This window comes from Zalophus californianus, chromosome 6, assembly GCF_009762305.2.
Source record: "Zalophus californianus isolate mZalCal1 chromosome 6, mZalCal1.pri.v2, whole genome shotgun sequence".
In the NCBI taxonomy this organism is placed as follows: Eukaryota; Metazoa; Chordata; class Mammalia; order Carnivora; family Otariidae; genus Zalophus; species Zalophus californianus.
This window is the reverse complement of record NC_045600.1, coordinates 100,159,078-100,176,441: the sequence shown is the minus strand read 5'-3', so window position 1 is coordinate 100,176,441 and position 17,364 is coordinate 100,159,078. Positions and strand designations below refer to the sequence as shown.

General features: G+C 33.6%; 1 protein-coding gene across 2 annotated transcripts in view; it reads left to right on the top strand.

Annotated features, from left to right (window-relative positions):
- Window positions 1-17,364, top strand: part of BNIP2 (BCL2 interacting protein 2) — a 46,194-nt gene that overhangs the window by 8,269 nt on the left and 20,561 nt on the right. Inside the window, exons 3-11 of one of the 2 annotated variants that reach the window (XM_027569268.2) lie at window positions 548-615; window positions 1,598-1,765; window positions 3,415-3,591; window positions 6,037-6,139; window positions 6,868-6,999; window positions 8,136-8,222; window positions 8,353-8,451; window positions 9,394-9,429; window positions 12,256-12,303. In XM_027569268.2, the coding sequence (XP_027425069.1) occupies window positions 548-615; window positions 1,598-1,765; window positions 3,415-3,591; window positions 6,037-6,139; window positions 6,868-6,999; window positions 8,136-8,222; window positions 8,353-8,451; window positions 9,394-9,429; window positions 12,256-12,303 (918 nt within the window). Of the gene's footprint in view, window positions 1-547; window positions 616-1,597; window positions 1,766-3,414; window positions 3,592-6,036; window positions 6,140-6,867; window positions 7,000-8,135; window positions 8,223-8,352; window positions 8,452-9,393; window positions 9,430-12,255; window positions 17,016-17,364 lie in introns of those variants that run through there. The other variant, XM_027569270.2, reaches the window with a different exon arrangement.

The following is a 17,364-nucleotide window of genomic DNA, read 5'->3' as shown; positions in this document are numbered from 1 at the left end:
ATATTTAAATGGTGCTTCCATACCATCTTGGTCAGAAGACCATCCCAGTGCATAGGAAGGTCCCTTAACAGTGGGAATATGGACAGCTTGTGGGAGTACTAAGTCACTGCATAGCACATGGTGATAATAGTAATCATATAGAAATGCTGAGCTCAAAAGAATTGTAGCCATCATGACCATACTCGCCTGCGAGGGACAGTTTACCTTCACCACACATTGTATTGTATTTCATGTTGAGCTCGTGCATTTGAGTTATATGTTTTTTAGGTTGTTTATAATTTTTAGGTTTGTTTTGTAGTTGTATTTAAGAGTAGTTACATAAGGAATTTATATCTACTTTTATGTGTTATTTATATAGATACATAAATCATCTCTGACAGTCTGAAAATTTTGTCTTTAAAAGTTGTTTGTAAATTATTGAAGCTTAAGAAACTGCTTTATTCAGTTTTCCACGTAATTGATTCTATAAGATATTTTAAATAGCTGTTTGAACTTCAAAAAAATTTTTTTTAATTTGTGGATTAAAAATTGTGTCTGTATCTTCTAGACCTTTACCAGAGGATGATAGTATGGAAGCAGATATACTGGCTGTAACTGGACCAGAGAGCCAGCCTGGTAAGAACTTGGCACTTTGGTTTCAATGAAACAGTAGACTTTGTGCTATTTTTTAACACATTTCTTTGTCAAGGGAAAAAAGTATTCTCATTTTTTGTTCTATTATACAGAGCCAAAGGATAAGGTGAATGTTTAAGAAAGCATTTTTTGAGTGCTTTGGAAATTTAACTTTGTAAAAACATACCCTTGGGTTTTGGAAATTTCTACAATAAAAGGTTGAGAGGAGCTCATGTTTAATAGTAAGAACTGACTATAATGTTTGCCTCTGTTACTTAAAAAGACTTATCCTTGCTGGCATGTGTCGTCTTGCCATGATGTAGAAGCAATAATGATCAAAATCTAAGGTTTGTAAATTAATGCTCTGGGATTGTGTTTGATTAATGTTATTTTTCTCAAGAATGGAGTGGTTAGAATTTTTCTCTTTTTGGGGCGCCTTGGTGGCTCAGTCAGTTAAGCATCCTACTCTTGATTTCGACCCAGGTCGTGATCTCAAGGTCATGAGCTCGAGCCCCGTGTTGTGGGGGTGTGGAGTCTGCCTAAGATTCTCCCTCTCACTCTCTAAAAAAATAAATATATTTTTTAAAGATTTTATTTATTTACTTGAGAGAGAGGCCAAGATCGTGCTCATGCTCTCACTCTCTAAAAAAATAAATATATTTTTTAAAGATTTTATTTATTTACTTGAGAGAGAGGCCAAGATCGTGAAAGAGGGAGAGAGAGCAAATGAACAGGGGGCAGGGGCAGAGGGAGAGGGAAAAGCAGACTCCCCACTGAGCAGGGAGCCTGATGCAGGGCTCAATCCCAGGACCCTGAGATCATGACCTGAGTCAAAGACAAATGCTTAACCGACCAAGCCATCCAGGCGCCCTAAAAAAACAAATATTAAAAAAATTTTTTTTCTTTTTCAACTTGAGCATGTAAACAAACATTCCTTCTAATCTATTTTTCACTTTTTTTTTTTAACCCATTCCATGCTCTCTAGAAGTTAATGGAAATAAAGTAAGAAAGAAACTCATGGCTCCAGACATTAGCCTGACCTTGGATCCTAGCGATGGCTCTGTGCTGTCAGATGATTTGGATGAAAGTGGGGAGATTGACTTAGATGGGTTAGACACGCCATCAGAAAACAGTAATGAATTTGAGTGGGAAGGTAAATGCTTCATTGTTTTTATCTGACTTTTATTAATGTTTGTCTCTATATACATATGTGTTTTTTGAATAGGAGTCTCATATTAGGATAATTGAAAAACTTAAAACTTGATCTTGAACTTAAAATCAATGATTAAGGGATTTTGTTGAATATGAAGTTATTCTTTCTAAAGTTCCTATATTTTGTTACAAAGAGGAAATTCTGCCAACACAATATTCTCATGGCTTTCAAAAACGGTTTTTAGTAGATTACACAGGTGGCTTTTTTTTCTTTCTTAATTGCTCAGGATTGTGAAATTATGTTTTTTCATTTTGCTTCCAAAATATTGCTTGATAAGTATGGCATGTTCTTTAGTCAGTCAGCTAAGGAAAAAAGCTTTGACGAGACATATAGGGACACATAGGGAATATGCTAAAAGTATTTAAGGGTTTACAGAGAGGGAGCTTTGAAGGGAGTTTTTTGAGGGTGATTTTTTAATTTGGTTTGCCTGGTAGTGCTGCACTATGTAAACAACCAACTTGAATTAATGTATACTCTTAGTCCCCAACCTTCATATTCCTTATTATTAAGTTATTTAGAATTCAAAGGAATTGGCATGTGTTTTGCTTTGCATGTTTTCTTTAATTAGATAATTTCTATGTACAGTGTCTTTATATAGTTGTTTATATATTCCATCTTTAAAATGATTTTTACTTCAAAGCAGTGTTTAGCACTATGTGTCTTATCAGCAGTAAAGAGTAAGATCTTTGATATGCTATATCTTTGTTCCTTTTTTCTTCCCTGTTTTACTGGTTCAATAAGCAGTCCAGTAATAAGCAATATTTTAAAAAGATACTGAAATAGTTTTCTGCCTATGTGTTTTGTCTCTTCTTTCTTTAATGCTGCTGTAGTCATTTCCTGGAAGGATATTTTCCGTTAACAGCTTTATCTTGGAAACAAACAACTAACATGCCGTAGGTCCCCCTTCCCCCCCATCTTTTGGTAAGGACTCTGATACTAAAATTTTGAAAATCATTACTTCATTTAAAATCCTCTAAAATGCAATCTTGAAATATAAATTACACCTAATCATTGGTGCTTCTGCTTTGGCTAATGTCAATTTAAAATAGACTTTTGCATGTACACGTCAGAATGTTAGTAAATTTCTGCTCAATAAAACTGATCAAATGAGAAATAATCATTGACTGGTTAACCACTTTCTATCTGGTATTACAGTGTTTGGGGAATAATCTGTGTGCTCAGTAACAAAAAACAATTTGTTCTCAGTTACTTTAAATAACCTATAGGGCTAACTACCAAGAACAGTGCTGTAAATAAAATCTGAACAGCATTGTAAGGCCACTGGACTAAGATTTTGATGGCTGTATGAATTATCTTTTTTGAACTCGTGAACATACATTGCACTGTGATAGGTGCTTTGTGAATTAGCCCATACAAAAAAAGTTAACCATGCTTTCCAAAAACATAAAATGGCCGCATATCAATAACAAGCCTTTTCCTCTGTTACAGAAGAAATACTTAAAATTCCACAGAAGATATAATGAAAAATTCTCTGAACAATCTAATTAGATAGTAAAGTGGTTAACATGTAACTTGATTTTTATTGTATAAGTAACAATTTGTGATTCAAAAACCTTTTATTTTGACAGATGATCTTCCAAAACCCAAAACTACTGAAATTATTAGGAAAGGCTCAATTACTGAATACACAGCAGCAGAGGAAAAAGAAGATGGACGACGCTGGCGTATGTTCAGAATTGGAGAACAGGACCACAGGGTCGATATGAAGGCAATTGAACCCTATAAAAAAGTTATTAGCCATGGAGGTAAGAGCAATCAAAGATTGTTCGTATCTTTTTTTACTCTATCTTGAGTAAAAAAATATATATAATAAACATTTATGTCATTTTAGAAACAAGTTTTGAAGTAAAAGGATAAAACCAAATTTAAAAATCGTTAGTACATGCACACAGTATATTCAAAAGGTACAAGAGTATACAGTGGAAACTGTTTTCCACCCTGACTCCAGACACCTCCCCCCAAAACTGAGACTTTCTCCCCTTTTTTCCATTTATAATTTATATATAGTGAAATGCTATCCTTTTTTGTAGTACTTGCAATTTTTTCCCCAGCTTGAGATATAATTGACATATTGTGTAAGTTTAAGGTGTAAAATGTGTTGATCCAGTACAGTACATATTACATAATGATTACCATTTCTTTTTTGTGGTGTGAACATTTAAGATCTACTCTCTTGGCAACTTTTGAGTACATAATACAGTGCTACTAACTGTAGTCACCATGCTGTTCATTAGATCCCTAGAACTTACTCATCGTATAACTGGAAGTTTGTACCCTTTGACCAACATCTCCTCTTTCCCCCTAGCCCCTGGCAAACACCATTTTAATCTGTGTTTCGAAGTTTGGCATTTTTAGATTCCACATATAAGTGATATCATACAATATTTGTTTTTCTTCTCACTTTTTCACTTGGAAGTGCTCTAATCTGAAATGTAGTAGTCAGTGAGTTTTGACAAATGCCCGTATTACCATATATACCCATATCACCTACACCTAGACATACAGAACATTTTCATTGCCCCAAAAAATTCTCTCAAACTCCTTCCCAATGAATACCCCCCTCTCCAGTAACCACTATTCCAATGTCTACTCCCATGATTACTTTTGCCTGTTCTAGAATTTCATGTAACTAGAATCATATAGTATACCTTCTTTTGTTGACTTCTTTTGCTCAGCATGTTTTTGACATTCATCCATGTTGTTGCACGTGTCTGTTTATTCCTTTTCATTGCTAAGTAGTATTTCATTGCATGGATAAACTACAATTGGCTTATTCATTTTTCTTTTGATGAACATGTGAGTTTCCAGTTTGGACCATTATGATTAAAACTGCTATGAACATTCTTATAGTCTTTGTGGATATAAGTAAAACTTGGCGTTTTAAACTGTGACTCTTAATTTACCTTAAAACCCTGAAAAAATAATTTAGTTTTACCGTAAAGTACAGAACTAGTTCATTCCACATTTTTATGGAGCACCAACTTTACATATTTGTGGAATATCCAAAAATATAAGGCTTCATTTCTTAAGAAATCGCAAGTCAAATAGGAAAAGCTATGTGAGTATAATTATAACTTCTATCCATCTGACTGTGCCATGTATAGGAGTTTACCTAGACACCATAAATAGTATCAGAATGTTAATGGTAGTCAAAATGCAAGCCACTCTCTAGAACATTTCTTGTTACCTGAAATCCTAATTCAGGAAAGGGGACCACATAGGTTAAACAGATTGGGTTTTTTTATGTAGAGTCCTTTCTACTTAATTTACTTTCTGCCAAATGCATTTCCCTCTGTATTTCTATAGTCTTCATTCATCTGAAACCAAATCACTTGAATATTTGCAGTTACATTATTCTGCCTAATTTAATCCTATTCAGATGAAGAAAACAGGATAATCTGGATCAGGAAGTCCACAGACTTGCATTAATTCAGCCAGTTCATAGGAAACAAGTTGTGAGACCTGCCTCATGGTTTAAACTATCTTAAAGTATCTTTCAGAAAGAGTGCTTTATTTGGATTAGGGGGAAATAATTAGGACCATTTCATCCTATTGAATTATCACAGTGTGTTTTGTGACTAAGATATTGAGAAAGGTATTGAAGATGCTAATGTACTTGAACTGTTTAAACCTTTTCAGTGCATGTTTGTAAACAACAGAAATGAAGGTTAAACCAGTGTTACTGGATACAGCTTAATATCTAGAGATTATAATAAACATACACATTTTAACACTTTTTCTTCAGTTAAAATTGTCAGAGATACAGTTTTTAATACTCTAAATCTACAAAATGCTAGGCATTGCTGAGTGTAAAAGTATTTTTTAAAAAGGACCCACTTTAACCATAACTTGCATAAGATTGTTTTATTGTAGATGTTTTCATAGTTTTTATGCCTGCTTGGATTATATCACTTCATTTGTTTACTAAAGTAAGACTGGCTTTCTGATTATGCCAGTTTAAATGGGTTTCTGGTTTTTATGCCCACTGTTTCCTCTTCAGATTTTATTCTCATTTTGAGAAGAGGGGATTTTAAGATCTTTATAAGGCTATATAAGGTTAAAAAAGAAACCATGTTTTTTTATCAAAAAAATTGTGGAACATGAACCACTATATAATCTATCAACTGTACATACAGATTTCCTCTGAAAAAGTAAAATGCTGGTGATTTTATCTTTGATTTCTTTTTCAGGATATTATGGGGATGGATTAAATGCCATTGTTGTGTTTGCTGTCTGTTTTATGCCTGAAAGTGGTCAACCTAACTATAGATACCTGATGGACAATCTCTTTAAGTAAGTATACGTTCATAAAAAAATTTGAACAGAATTCTGAGTTAATTAGATCTCCAATTTAAGGACGTGAACTTTACCTGGGAGAAGATTATAATTATCTCCATTCCAGTCCTTTAAGTCCTTATTCTTTGGCATTTTGAAACTCTTCATTTTCCAACTCGACAGGAAAATTGTCAGTTTAAAACTGGAAAGGCTATTTCAGATTATCTGTTCCAACTTCTTTATTTTACATTAAATGTAAAGAAATTACTTTTATCTCAAAATCATATGGCTAAACTGCGTTTACTCCCAAAAAGCCAAATATAACTGAACTGACTCAGTTCTATTTCCACAGAGTCATTCTATTTCTTAAGTTAGTGGTGTTTTAAACTTATCATGGAAAATTTCAAACTTATATAAAGGTAGAGGGAAGTGTATTGCATCTTTGTGTATGAATCCCCCGCTTCCACAATTAGTTTATACTTCATTCCCAAAATGTATGCTCTTCCCATTGTATAACTTTGAAGCAAGTCCCAGAAATCATGTCAGTTCATCTGCAGAGTTTTAAATGTATATTTCTAGAAGATAACTCTTTCTGATACACAATCATAATACCAACTAATGCCGTTTTGAAATTTTAATTGGTTTTGCTGTCATTGAAGGGAAGGGAAGGGCATTATATCATTTGGATAATTTTGTTTGGTTCTGCAAAGCAATATTTAAGGCTTAAACTTAATTTGTTTTTACAGGTATGTTATTGGCACTTTGGAGCTGTTAGTAGCAGAAAACTACATGATAGTTTATTTAAATGGTGCTACAACTCGAAGAAAAATGCCCAGTCTGGGATGGCTCAGGAAATGCTACCAGCAAATTGATAGAAGGTATTGTAAATACACATTGAAAGCTAGTCTGAATAATTTTTATAATAGCTTTGTTCAATTTTATTTCCTGTTGTCACTTAAGGACACCATAAATTATTAATTTCATAACATGTTTCTATTTTCTCAGTTCAGTATTTTAGAATATCATGAAGGAAATTAGTTTTGATCTGTTTTATAAAGAATAATTCCTTAAAACCTATAAAATAGTTTTTTATGTCTCCTTATTTATACCACATTGAACAGTTTCCTATAATTTACGTTTTGGGAAAGGATGGAGAATTTAGTACATTTCCTATTTTAATACATTCTGAATTTTGCTATCTCATAGTGCTTACATATTTTATGGTTTTTAAGATGCTTAGCTATAATCTTATTTTGGAATGAGCACTAGGGAGTGTATTCTCCTGGGAGTTAGTCATCCATGCTAATGGAAGGAACTTTGAATCTCCAATTGGTTTGATTAGACTATAGCTACATCGAACTAGTTTAATGAACTCAGATGCATTAATAGGTTTCTCTAAATACCTAAACATGGCATTGGCTAGTTTTATGATTTAAAAAAAAAAATCCTTAATGATCACTTAAGTGTGGAATATGCATGATAAAACAGCAGTTTTTATTTGGTCATTTTAAGTCGGCCAGGGTAATACCGTTAATTTTTACTCAGAATTTTGGACTCCATAAGAATGTGTTAGATCTGATTTACATTTCCTGTTCCTGTGGTGAACTTGACTCCCATCTTTCTGCCGGCACAGTGCCTTTCATGGTGTTGAAGAAATGAGTACCAGTTCCCCTCTCATCCTGAAAAATGAAATTTCGTATTCAGTATTGACCTCTACCCCGCTTGACAGAATTCTAAAGACAAGTGAATGTATTTAGGAGACGTTTAACAACAAGCTATACTGTGGACATAAATTTAGCCAAATGAAGTAAAGTTCATCTCATAGCAGGAGGAGAAACAGAATTCAAGAATGTATTTTCTTGTCTTTAGGAGTATCACATCTAAATGAACTTTTGGATGACAGATTTTTGTGTGTGTGTAAAGTTTCACATACTTATTGATGCCTTACCTTCTAGCATTAGAATTTATGGAGCTCAAAAATTTTTCTTTTTTTCTTTTTTTTTTTTTATTCCAGGTTACGGAAAAACCTAAAATCATTAATCATTGTACATCCCTCATGGTTTATCAGAACACTTCTAGCTGTCACAAGACCCTTTATTAGGTAATTTTCTGAGAGTCATTGACTTAAAAAAAAAAAAAGAAAGAAACAAAAACACAAACTCCTTATGTGAATTTCTTGTCAGTTCTGTTGGTCGGAATATTGAGGTAATTATCTTTATTTTCTTCCATAGCTCAAAATTCAGCCAAAAAATTAGATACGTCTTTAATTTGGCAGAACTAGCGGAACTTGTCCCCATGGAATATGTTGGCATACCAGAATGCATAAAACAGTATGTTTTGTTTTATTTCTTTAATTATATTGGATCTTTATATATTAATGTGCAAGAGGTAAATATTTTTCAATACTCATTCTGTTACACTTCCTATATGATAAATATTTTGTAACTGCTCTTGTTTTTATAACTAAGGAAAAGGGAAAGAAGCCATTTTCCAGCACCTTCCCCGTAAGTCACCATTTTCTTCAGGTTATCAGCTGAAGAAGCAGGAAGGATTATTTCTGGTTGTGATTAATTTTTATTTTTAAAGATTGTTTATTTTTTTTAAAGATTTGTTTATTTATTTGAGAGAGAGAGAGAGAGAGCACATGAGAGGGGGCAGGGTCAGAGGGAGAAGCAGACTCCCTGCTGAGCAGGGAGCCCGATGCGGGACTCGATCCCGGGACTCCAGGATCATGATCTGAGCCGAAGGCAGTCGCTCAACCAACTGAGCCACCCAGGCGCCCTAAAGACTGTTTATTTTTAAAGACTGTTTACAATCTTAACAGGTGATTTCCTGATCAGTCAGTACTAAAGAACATTCTCCAAACTTGAACATACTGCTCACCAAATTTGAGTAAATTCATCCTGGCATTGAATAATCCTATTACTGGAGAAATACAATATTATTTATATCAGCCTAACCTTGGTTCATTCCAGTGCCTGGAATATGTTCTCTTTACCATATTCACCTCCATCTAATTTTTAAAAGGATTTGGTAGAGGCTGTTAACATAAATCCTTGAGTATCACACTGCTATAATGTAGAAAAAGTTTTTTGGTCTACTAATCTGAGGTTTAGTCTGTTAATGTGTCAAAGCCAGATTTCTTAGGTCAGTGTGTTAAATATTTTTGGTTTTGCCTATAGATTTATATGAGTTTATTATCAGTGCCTTTTTTCAAGTTTTGTTCATTTTCATAACATGTATATTTACTGAAATAACTCTTCCCTACCAAGGTATGAAGAAGAAAAGTTAAAAAAGAAACAAAAAAGGTATATGCACACCTTGACTGGGTTGCATCTAGACTAGTCCATTTGCATTGCACAGACTAACTCTTCCTTATTAGTTGGTTAGCTTGTAGACAAAGATAATAGCATTTGTAAATATAAACATACCCCAGAATCCAAATATAGAGTGAATCCGAAGTTCCTGATGCTGAATATGGCTTGGATTCACCCTGTTCTAACACCATGCATAATGCCAATTAGGAATTAAAGGCCATAGGCCCTCCTCACCCCTTCATGTTATACATACTGATAGCAAAACCAAAGAAATTGCTAAGAATACTATTTGGAAAACCAATTACCTCTAAGCCTTTATCTGTTTGACCATATTGTTTAAATGTCCAACTAGTGCTCTTGATAAATATATATATGTACTTTTTTAAGGTAACAGTTTATTTCCCTGGGGTTTATGAGTATATTTGCAATGCACATATTCTTTGGCTAACCAACATTGATTTCCCTGTACGCTTAAATGGCCTGCTAACCAGTCAAATTCTACATATTATAAAATACCTAAAATTCAATATACCATTAAATAGTTAAACACTCTGCTTTCCATCTTTAATTTTGAATACTTCTGCTTTGAGCATAACAAACTATTAGCTATTAATATCTCGGCATAGAAGATGAAAGGCAAAGTATAAAATAGTTACCATTTTATATAGCAGTTTAGAACAGTGTAGGATTTGGAGCTGACTTGTTAATGGTTTTTGTTTTTTTAATAATGACAAATTAGCAAAACAGCTTTCATACAGTCTCTCTTAAGGTGAGAGATTTGTATGTAGTTATTATCACTTTGACCGTTCTAAGGAAGCAATCACAAGGAACTGAAACATTCTTGACACATTTTGGGTCTGTTGATGAGCAAGAATTCAGTTGATGATGTGATGGAATCATAGCTTTACATTTTCATGTGACACTTAACAGTTTGACAGACATTTTAACATAGAGATGTGGACCGTAATTTTAGGTATTGCTAATTTTTTTTTCCTTTCTAGGCACTGGTGTACACTTGGCAGACAGATAACTGAAATTAAAAATATAATCTGTAATTGTATAATGAAGCCAGCTGCTTCATGGATTTCAAAATGAATTGCCTTTGTTGATAAAATCTGCTGAATTTTGCCTTTTTACAAAGTTCTCAGTATTTAATTACCTGGAATTTAGGGATCAGAAAAATAGTGGAACTATACTTTTTATTTAAATATATTGTTTGATACCTGCCAGTACTATTTTATCTTGAGATTTTTTTTCTTCTTTTTTTACTTTTGTTTAACCATAATAGAATCATTACATATATCTTTCAGGTACTTCTTAGTTTTTGCGCAAAGTTTGTTAGTCTTAAAAAATAATAAATCCTTGTCAGCTTGAAAATGGTAACATTCAAGTTTTAAAAATAAAGGAGCATTTTTTTAAAAATGTAACAGAGGTTCTATGTGAAGGAGGTTACTTAAGGTGAAATCTCTTATGATGAATACCGAGAAGAAGGAGGATTCAAAACTGAGTGTGCAAGCATAGTAGTTTTAAATGTTGTAGATGTTCAAGCAACTCAGTGCAAGTGTGGTTGGAGAGGATCGCAGTTGTTAAAATGTTTGTAGTTTAAAACTAAAGTAATTGTGAAATTAGTTCATAAGAACTAATTCAACATATCTCAGATGTTGAAAAGACTGGATGGATATTGCATGCCTTCTCGAGACTATATACCTCTCATATTTTTGATACCAGCATAAAAAATGTTTTTAAATGTTATTAATCTGGCTTTACCACACACCAAGACTTTTAGGTCTCATTCACTACTGTTCAGGTGATCCTAGTAATGGGTGGTGATGATCATAGTAATGGAAACAAGTGTGAAAAGTATCTTCATATATTATACCAAATTGTTTTAAACTCCCCTCCATCAGTAATTCAAACTAGTACAAATATAATAGTAATAGACTGTTGTACATTATCTTTAAGGTGTCGTTTATAATTGTGTTGTAACTACATAATTCTTCTAATCCCCAGTTCCCTAAATTTTGATATGATCTCTGTGCAGCCCACTACTAATCCAATTCGATTTTTAACCACATCTAGATATTTCCAATTATTAAATTTGATGGCTTCTTACTATCAAAATAAGTGAAAGGCATTTATATTCTATGTATACCAATAAATTTTGGAGAATAGTTTCTATAAATATGCATTTTTATCACTGAATTTAAAAACATTGATCAATTGGTGGCATTAGTGGCATTTTAGTATTTCAGTTAACAAAATCATTTTTTAGGGAGTTATTTTTCCTGCCACTCTCTCATCACTTAGATTCCAGCCAGGCTACAGTTTAAGATTTTAATATACCTGTTATAATTTGAACTTTTTTTTTAAGATTTTATTTTATTTATTAGAGAGAGAGAGAGAGCACAAGAGGGGGTACAGTCAGAGGAAGAAGCAGACTCCCCACTGAGCAGGGAGCCCGATGTGGGACTTGATCCCGGAACTCGAGGATCATGACCTGAGCCGAAGGCAGTCACCCAACTGACCGAGGCACCCAGGCACCCTAATTTGAACTTCTAATAAAGCTTATGGGCATTTGTATGTAAAGTATTTTGTAATCTTTAAAGAAACAACAGTCACATTTCTTGTCAGTGTCCTCTTTAAAAATTATCTTTCCTGGTTGGGGAAATGTTTGGTAACCTTTTTACTATGTCTGCTTCTTTGCAAAGCTTTGTTTTTAACAGAATAATATTCTATGCTAAAAGTAGTCACAATTTTTAGAAAGAAAATTGTTTAGTTGCTAGTGTCTTATTATCTATATTGTTTTTCATTAAACAGAGTTGATCAAGAGCTTAATGGAAAACAAGATGAACCGAAAAGTGAACAGTAAGTTTGGCGTCTAGTCCAAACAAGACTGAAGAATGTGCTGATGAAGCAGTGCTCTTTTTTGCATTTATAATGCATTTATTGGCCCTGATTTTTATGTAACCTGTTACAAAATTGACTTGACTCTTCCTTAATGGACTTTTGTATAAGGGACTGTTCACTGCTGTATTGGTTTGCAAATCTCTTGAATTTAGCTCTTTATTAGCTAATTATATTGTAATCATTTTATATTTTATATTGCTAAATAGCAGAGAACCACACTTTATATAAAGCAGTTTTTGCATTTGTTTGTTGAATGATGCATCATCTTCAGTAAACTATTTATATGCCTAAATGGTAAAGGAAAGAGATAATATATATTTTTATGTTTCTGAGCAATATTTTTTAATGTATACCTGTCTTGTGGAAGAATATGCAGGTAAATTAAGACCATGATTTGTAAAGTGCATGTTCGAATTTTTGTTTTTGTAAATGGTTAGATACATTTCCTGGGTAACTTAGAAAACAGAGTTGCTCATAAGGTGAGGGACAGTTAAACTGGTTCTCATGAATACCCAAAGGTCATGTACATAATCTAAGTAGATTAATACTATCCTAAGCTTTTTTTTCTCATTTAATACTGTTTCTTAATTCAGAAGCGCAAATACAAATGTATTGCACACTTTCTCCTCTTTAAACTTTAAAGACAAGTCAAAAAGCCATTTTTAGAACTAGAGAATTTAAGAGGCTAAGAAATGGGGTTTGTATATATGTATATATGGGACATTTTATCTTCTGGCCAGAAGTCAGAACTTTATAAAAATTTTAGGTCTGTTCACTAATGTGAAATAAGCTGTGTGTCCAGGGTATCACTCTCCAGAATTTGTGAATGCAGTGTAGTATTCAGAGAATGTGATGAGTTACTCACTGTCCCTATTTTTCTGTAGAAAATAGGGGCTGCTTTTTTAACTGCTCTCAATGTGGGCACTTTACCAAAATACTTCTATATCAGTTACTTAAACTTGATAGGAGGTAGGTGTTTGACCTAATCAGATTTGTGTATATTCACATTTTCTGTTGAATCATGTTGACAGTACTGTAAATTAAGTTATTTTGTAAGTCTTAGAGCATCATTACATTATGCTGTTTGGGATGACATTTGATATAAGCATATAAACTTTTTGTTTAATTTGGTAAGTACCTTGACTCTACACTGAAATACATTGTACTGAGGTGCCCAAACAGAACTCAATTACCCACAAAATCATGCTAAAACAACAGACTGGTCTGATACTTTGTCATATGCTTGTGTGACTCATACACATGTGGAAAAATTAGTATCCTCCAAATTTGAGGATACTACCACACCCCAGCCCTTCCTATAAGGTAATTTACAAAAGAATGTCCTAGAATAGCAAAATTGAAGCTAATGAGAGCTAAGCTTTTAGGATTTATTCTGTCCCAGACTGAACACACATGTGGCTTTTACAAACATTGCCATTTTTCGTATAAAGTTTTTGTTAGAGAATTTTCCTTTACTTTTTGTCCTCCTCAGTTATAAACTTGGCATGCTAACCTAAGTCCAATTATGGGAGATGCTGGAGGATTCCCAGGATGAGATGTTCCTCAGCAGCCTTCTGACTTAACTTGGATCCAGCAGCTGTGGGCAGATCCTAAACTGTCATTATAGCAAATAAAACCAAAACCATTTTTGCTTGCTCAAACCTTAGAAACAGTTTGTGTTGAAAAAGCAAACTAATAATAACAACTTAGGCATTCCTTCTGAATTTACCATATGAGAATTATGAATAAAGGATCATTGAATTTAATTGTGATTAGAGTCTATATTTATAGAGCTCTTTAAGTAGTCTTTCATCTGTAAGTCTTTATCCTGTTCAGAATTTGCTGAACTTTTTAAATAGGTGGTTTTCCTCCACATAAAGTACACGGTTCTTCAGGTTCAACAGTTTATTGTGTTTATTCACTTTTGCTTTTGCAAGCATTGTTCCTAACTATAGATACAGCTTGCATTGTTCCTAACTATAGATACAACTTGTTGCAAAAGTGATGCATTTTCCTAAATATTTTTTTAAAGTACAGGTAAACTTTAATCTATTAGAACATTAAAATTCAGAAGGAACAGTGTTAACACTTGGGATATAACAAGAGTGATGTGCTGTGAATCGTTGGATTAAACGACACCTGCTCTAACGTACACCTTAATGGAATCTGGTATAGGGACATGCCCTGTAATAAATGTTTCATAACTATCAGGCTTAGATTATAATTAGTAGGTTAGAGGAAAAGCACTTAGGAAGTTTGTTATTTGTAATTTGTCACTATGTGACATTTCCCCCATATCATTCAATTTTAATTTTTCATTGCTGATTGAAAGTACATAAAATTGTATTATTTTATCTTTCTGCTGGGATCAGGGATCTAACTTAACTGGTGTGAGTTGATTTTTGTCACTATATTTTGTTATACTTGGGCTCTGAGTCTCTTTAATCAAAAGTTTCTCATATAAAGTAATTTGGTTGTGTTCTGCTTGGTCATATTCCTAAGTATCATCAAGGAAAATGCTATATTGGCCTCCCACTTGAAGCTTAATAGCCTTTAACTCGGGTGGGGGTGTGGGGAGGATAGGGTCCTAAAGAGGGCCTAGTGGGGTAGTTTGATAGGAAGATAAGAAAACAAGGAAGTAAGAGAAAGAACTCTAAAGGGGTAAAGAGTAGCTGTTATCTCAGATGTCACTGAATGTTTCCCTGTTAAGGGATATACTGTGTATGGCAGCTCTTTGCACCATATAACAGGCTTTCTTGTATCCAACAGGAAAACCTGCAGGCTTCACACAGAATATGTGAATTAAGACTGGAGTGAAGAGGGCAAATGTTAATAATACCTATAATGAGAATTTATATTTTCCTATGCCTTGTCTTTTCATACAGAAGCAAGTTTGAACAGAGAGGGTCAACAATTACAGTGCTCAAATTAAAGTTTAGGACCAGGTTATTTTTCATATTTTATGAAACATGGTAAACGTTAATGTAGTCTTCCAAAATGGACAGCACTATCTAGTAACTGCACTGAATACTGAAATTTGCTGATTGATAAAGTATATATCAGTAGCTAGAATTTCTTCAACTACAGTTTCAGAATTTAAACAGGTAAAAGGTCTGCTTTTTGATAGAGACTTCTTGTAGATGACTATAGTGTTACTATTTGGCTGTTTTTATGTGAGTGCTCAGGGAATTTGGAAGTGTTTGATTTACTGCAGAAGTGACTTTTTTAGATTTCTTCAATTGAGAGGTAAATTAGCATTAGGATATTATTGGTTAAAACAGGCCAGTTTCTTGTTGAGATCGGTAAAAGTGTGTATATAAGGTGACAATAGCTTCGTCCTTTTTCCTGTGTTATATGTGGAAAATTGCTAACATTATTCAATCAGAAGGGAGAAGATAGGCTGAAAATAGAAATTTGCTAATCCATTCCATCATGTTTTCTTGCTTATTTTTTCAAATATTTAGACATTTGAGAAATGGATCACAAACCTCAAAAGGAAGGGATAGAGGAGTTAATGTGTTTATTAGTTAGACCAGCTATTCTGTTAGAGTTTATCCTTGTCACAGGAAACAGGAATTGTGTGATTTGAGTCACTGGGAGAAAGCATGAAGAATTTAGACTCGCCTGGGAAGGTCAGCTGGTAAGGGAAGTGGGAGATTTTCTACTCAGTGTTCTAATAGTACAGAAGAATTACCTAGGGATCCTTTCACTCACCTCTTCCGTGGTCCCAAGATTCTGAATGAATTAGAATCAGAGCAGTGGTGAGTCCCAGTAAAGTAAGTTTCTTTTAAAGTTCTAATGGCACTTGAAAATAAGTATTGTGTTGAACATGAGGAGTGACACTAAAATTTTAACATAGCTATTGCTTTGTTGCAAATACATATGGTAGATCTACTTAATTTCTTATGTTTTGAGAATTACTTTTAAGAATACTATTGAAAGGTTCACATAAAGCAACTTAAACACCTGATGAAAATCAAGGGTTTAATTAAGCTTTCAGATCGATAACGAATTACATTGAGCTGTTTGCTTCATATAGCTATCTGATTCTATCTTGTAAGACATTCTACAAGGGGTTGAAACATTTACATTTTGGAATCTTTGTGTTTTCACAATCAGTATGGCTAAGGAGGAACTTGGAAAATAATACTAATTAGCTATTCCACTGCACTTTTTATATACGAACTTTCTAAAGTTGTGCCCCTTAAACCATTTATTTACATAAACCTAGCTAGCAAATGTTGGAGGTGTGTTCAGGGCCACTGACTTGCACAGTCCATAGGACACTATTTACATAGAACACAACTCAGAGTGAGTTAGACACCTACACACTTTGATACAGATTTCAAAAATTCAAATATTTTTCTTAATGTAAGTTCACATGCTGCCATTTAGACACAGTGTGCTGTGATCATTTCACCACTATTCAGTTGATGTTGCCTAGCCTGGTGCTGTCATTTTACAGTGTGAGAAATTCAGTTCTGATGACTGTGTGCGCAAGATGTTGATGTGATCCCTGTAAGAAATAATAGGGTTGGTCTTGATTTACTGAGGAGATGTAATATTTTATTTTCCTTTGACTTGTTAGGAATACGGCAACTTGCGTCCTGATTTGTTGCACATCATATTTTTGCAACGTTAATGAATTTAAATAAATTAATTGGAAAGTTTGTTTTTGACTCATTTTTATCACATTTTTTGTCTTCCGTTATGCCACTAAGTTTTTACACTGAATTATCTCATAAGCCTTTCAAATAGTTTTAGACCTTTTGTTTCTCTTTCTGTAGTCGGGTGCTACTTCCTATTCTTCAGGGGAGTGAAGTGTCCATCCTGCTTTAATTTTAAACATTCCCTTAATTATTACACTTTGTATTTCATAGTTTAGAATCATTTTAGTAGTGGGGAATCCAACAAAATAAGTGGCAGAGATTCCACTTAGTAACACGTATTTACTCCTTAATCACTGTTCAGCTACTTAATGGCAAACAGCTGTACACATATTGCTGCCTTTAATCCACA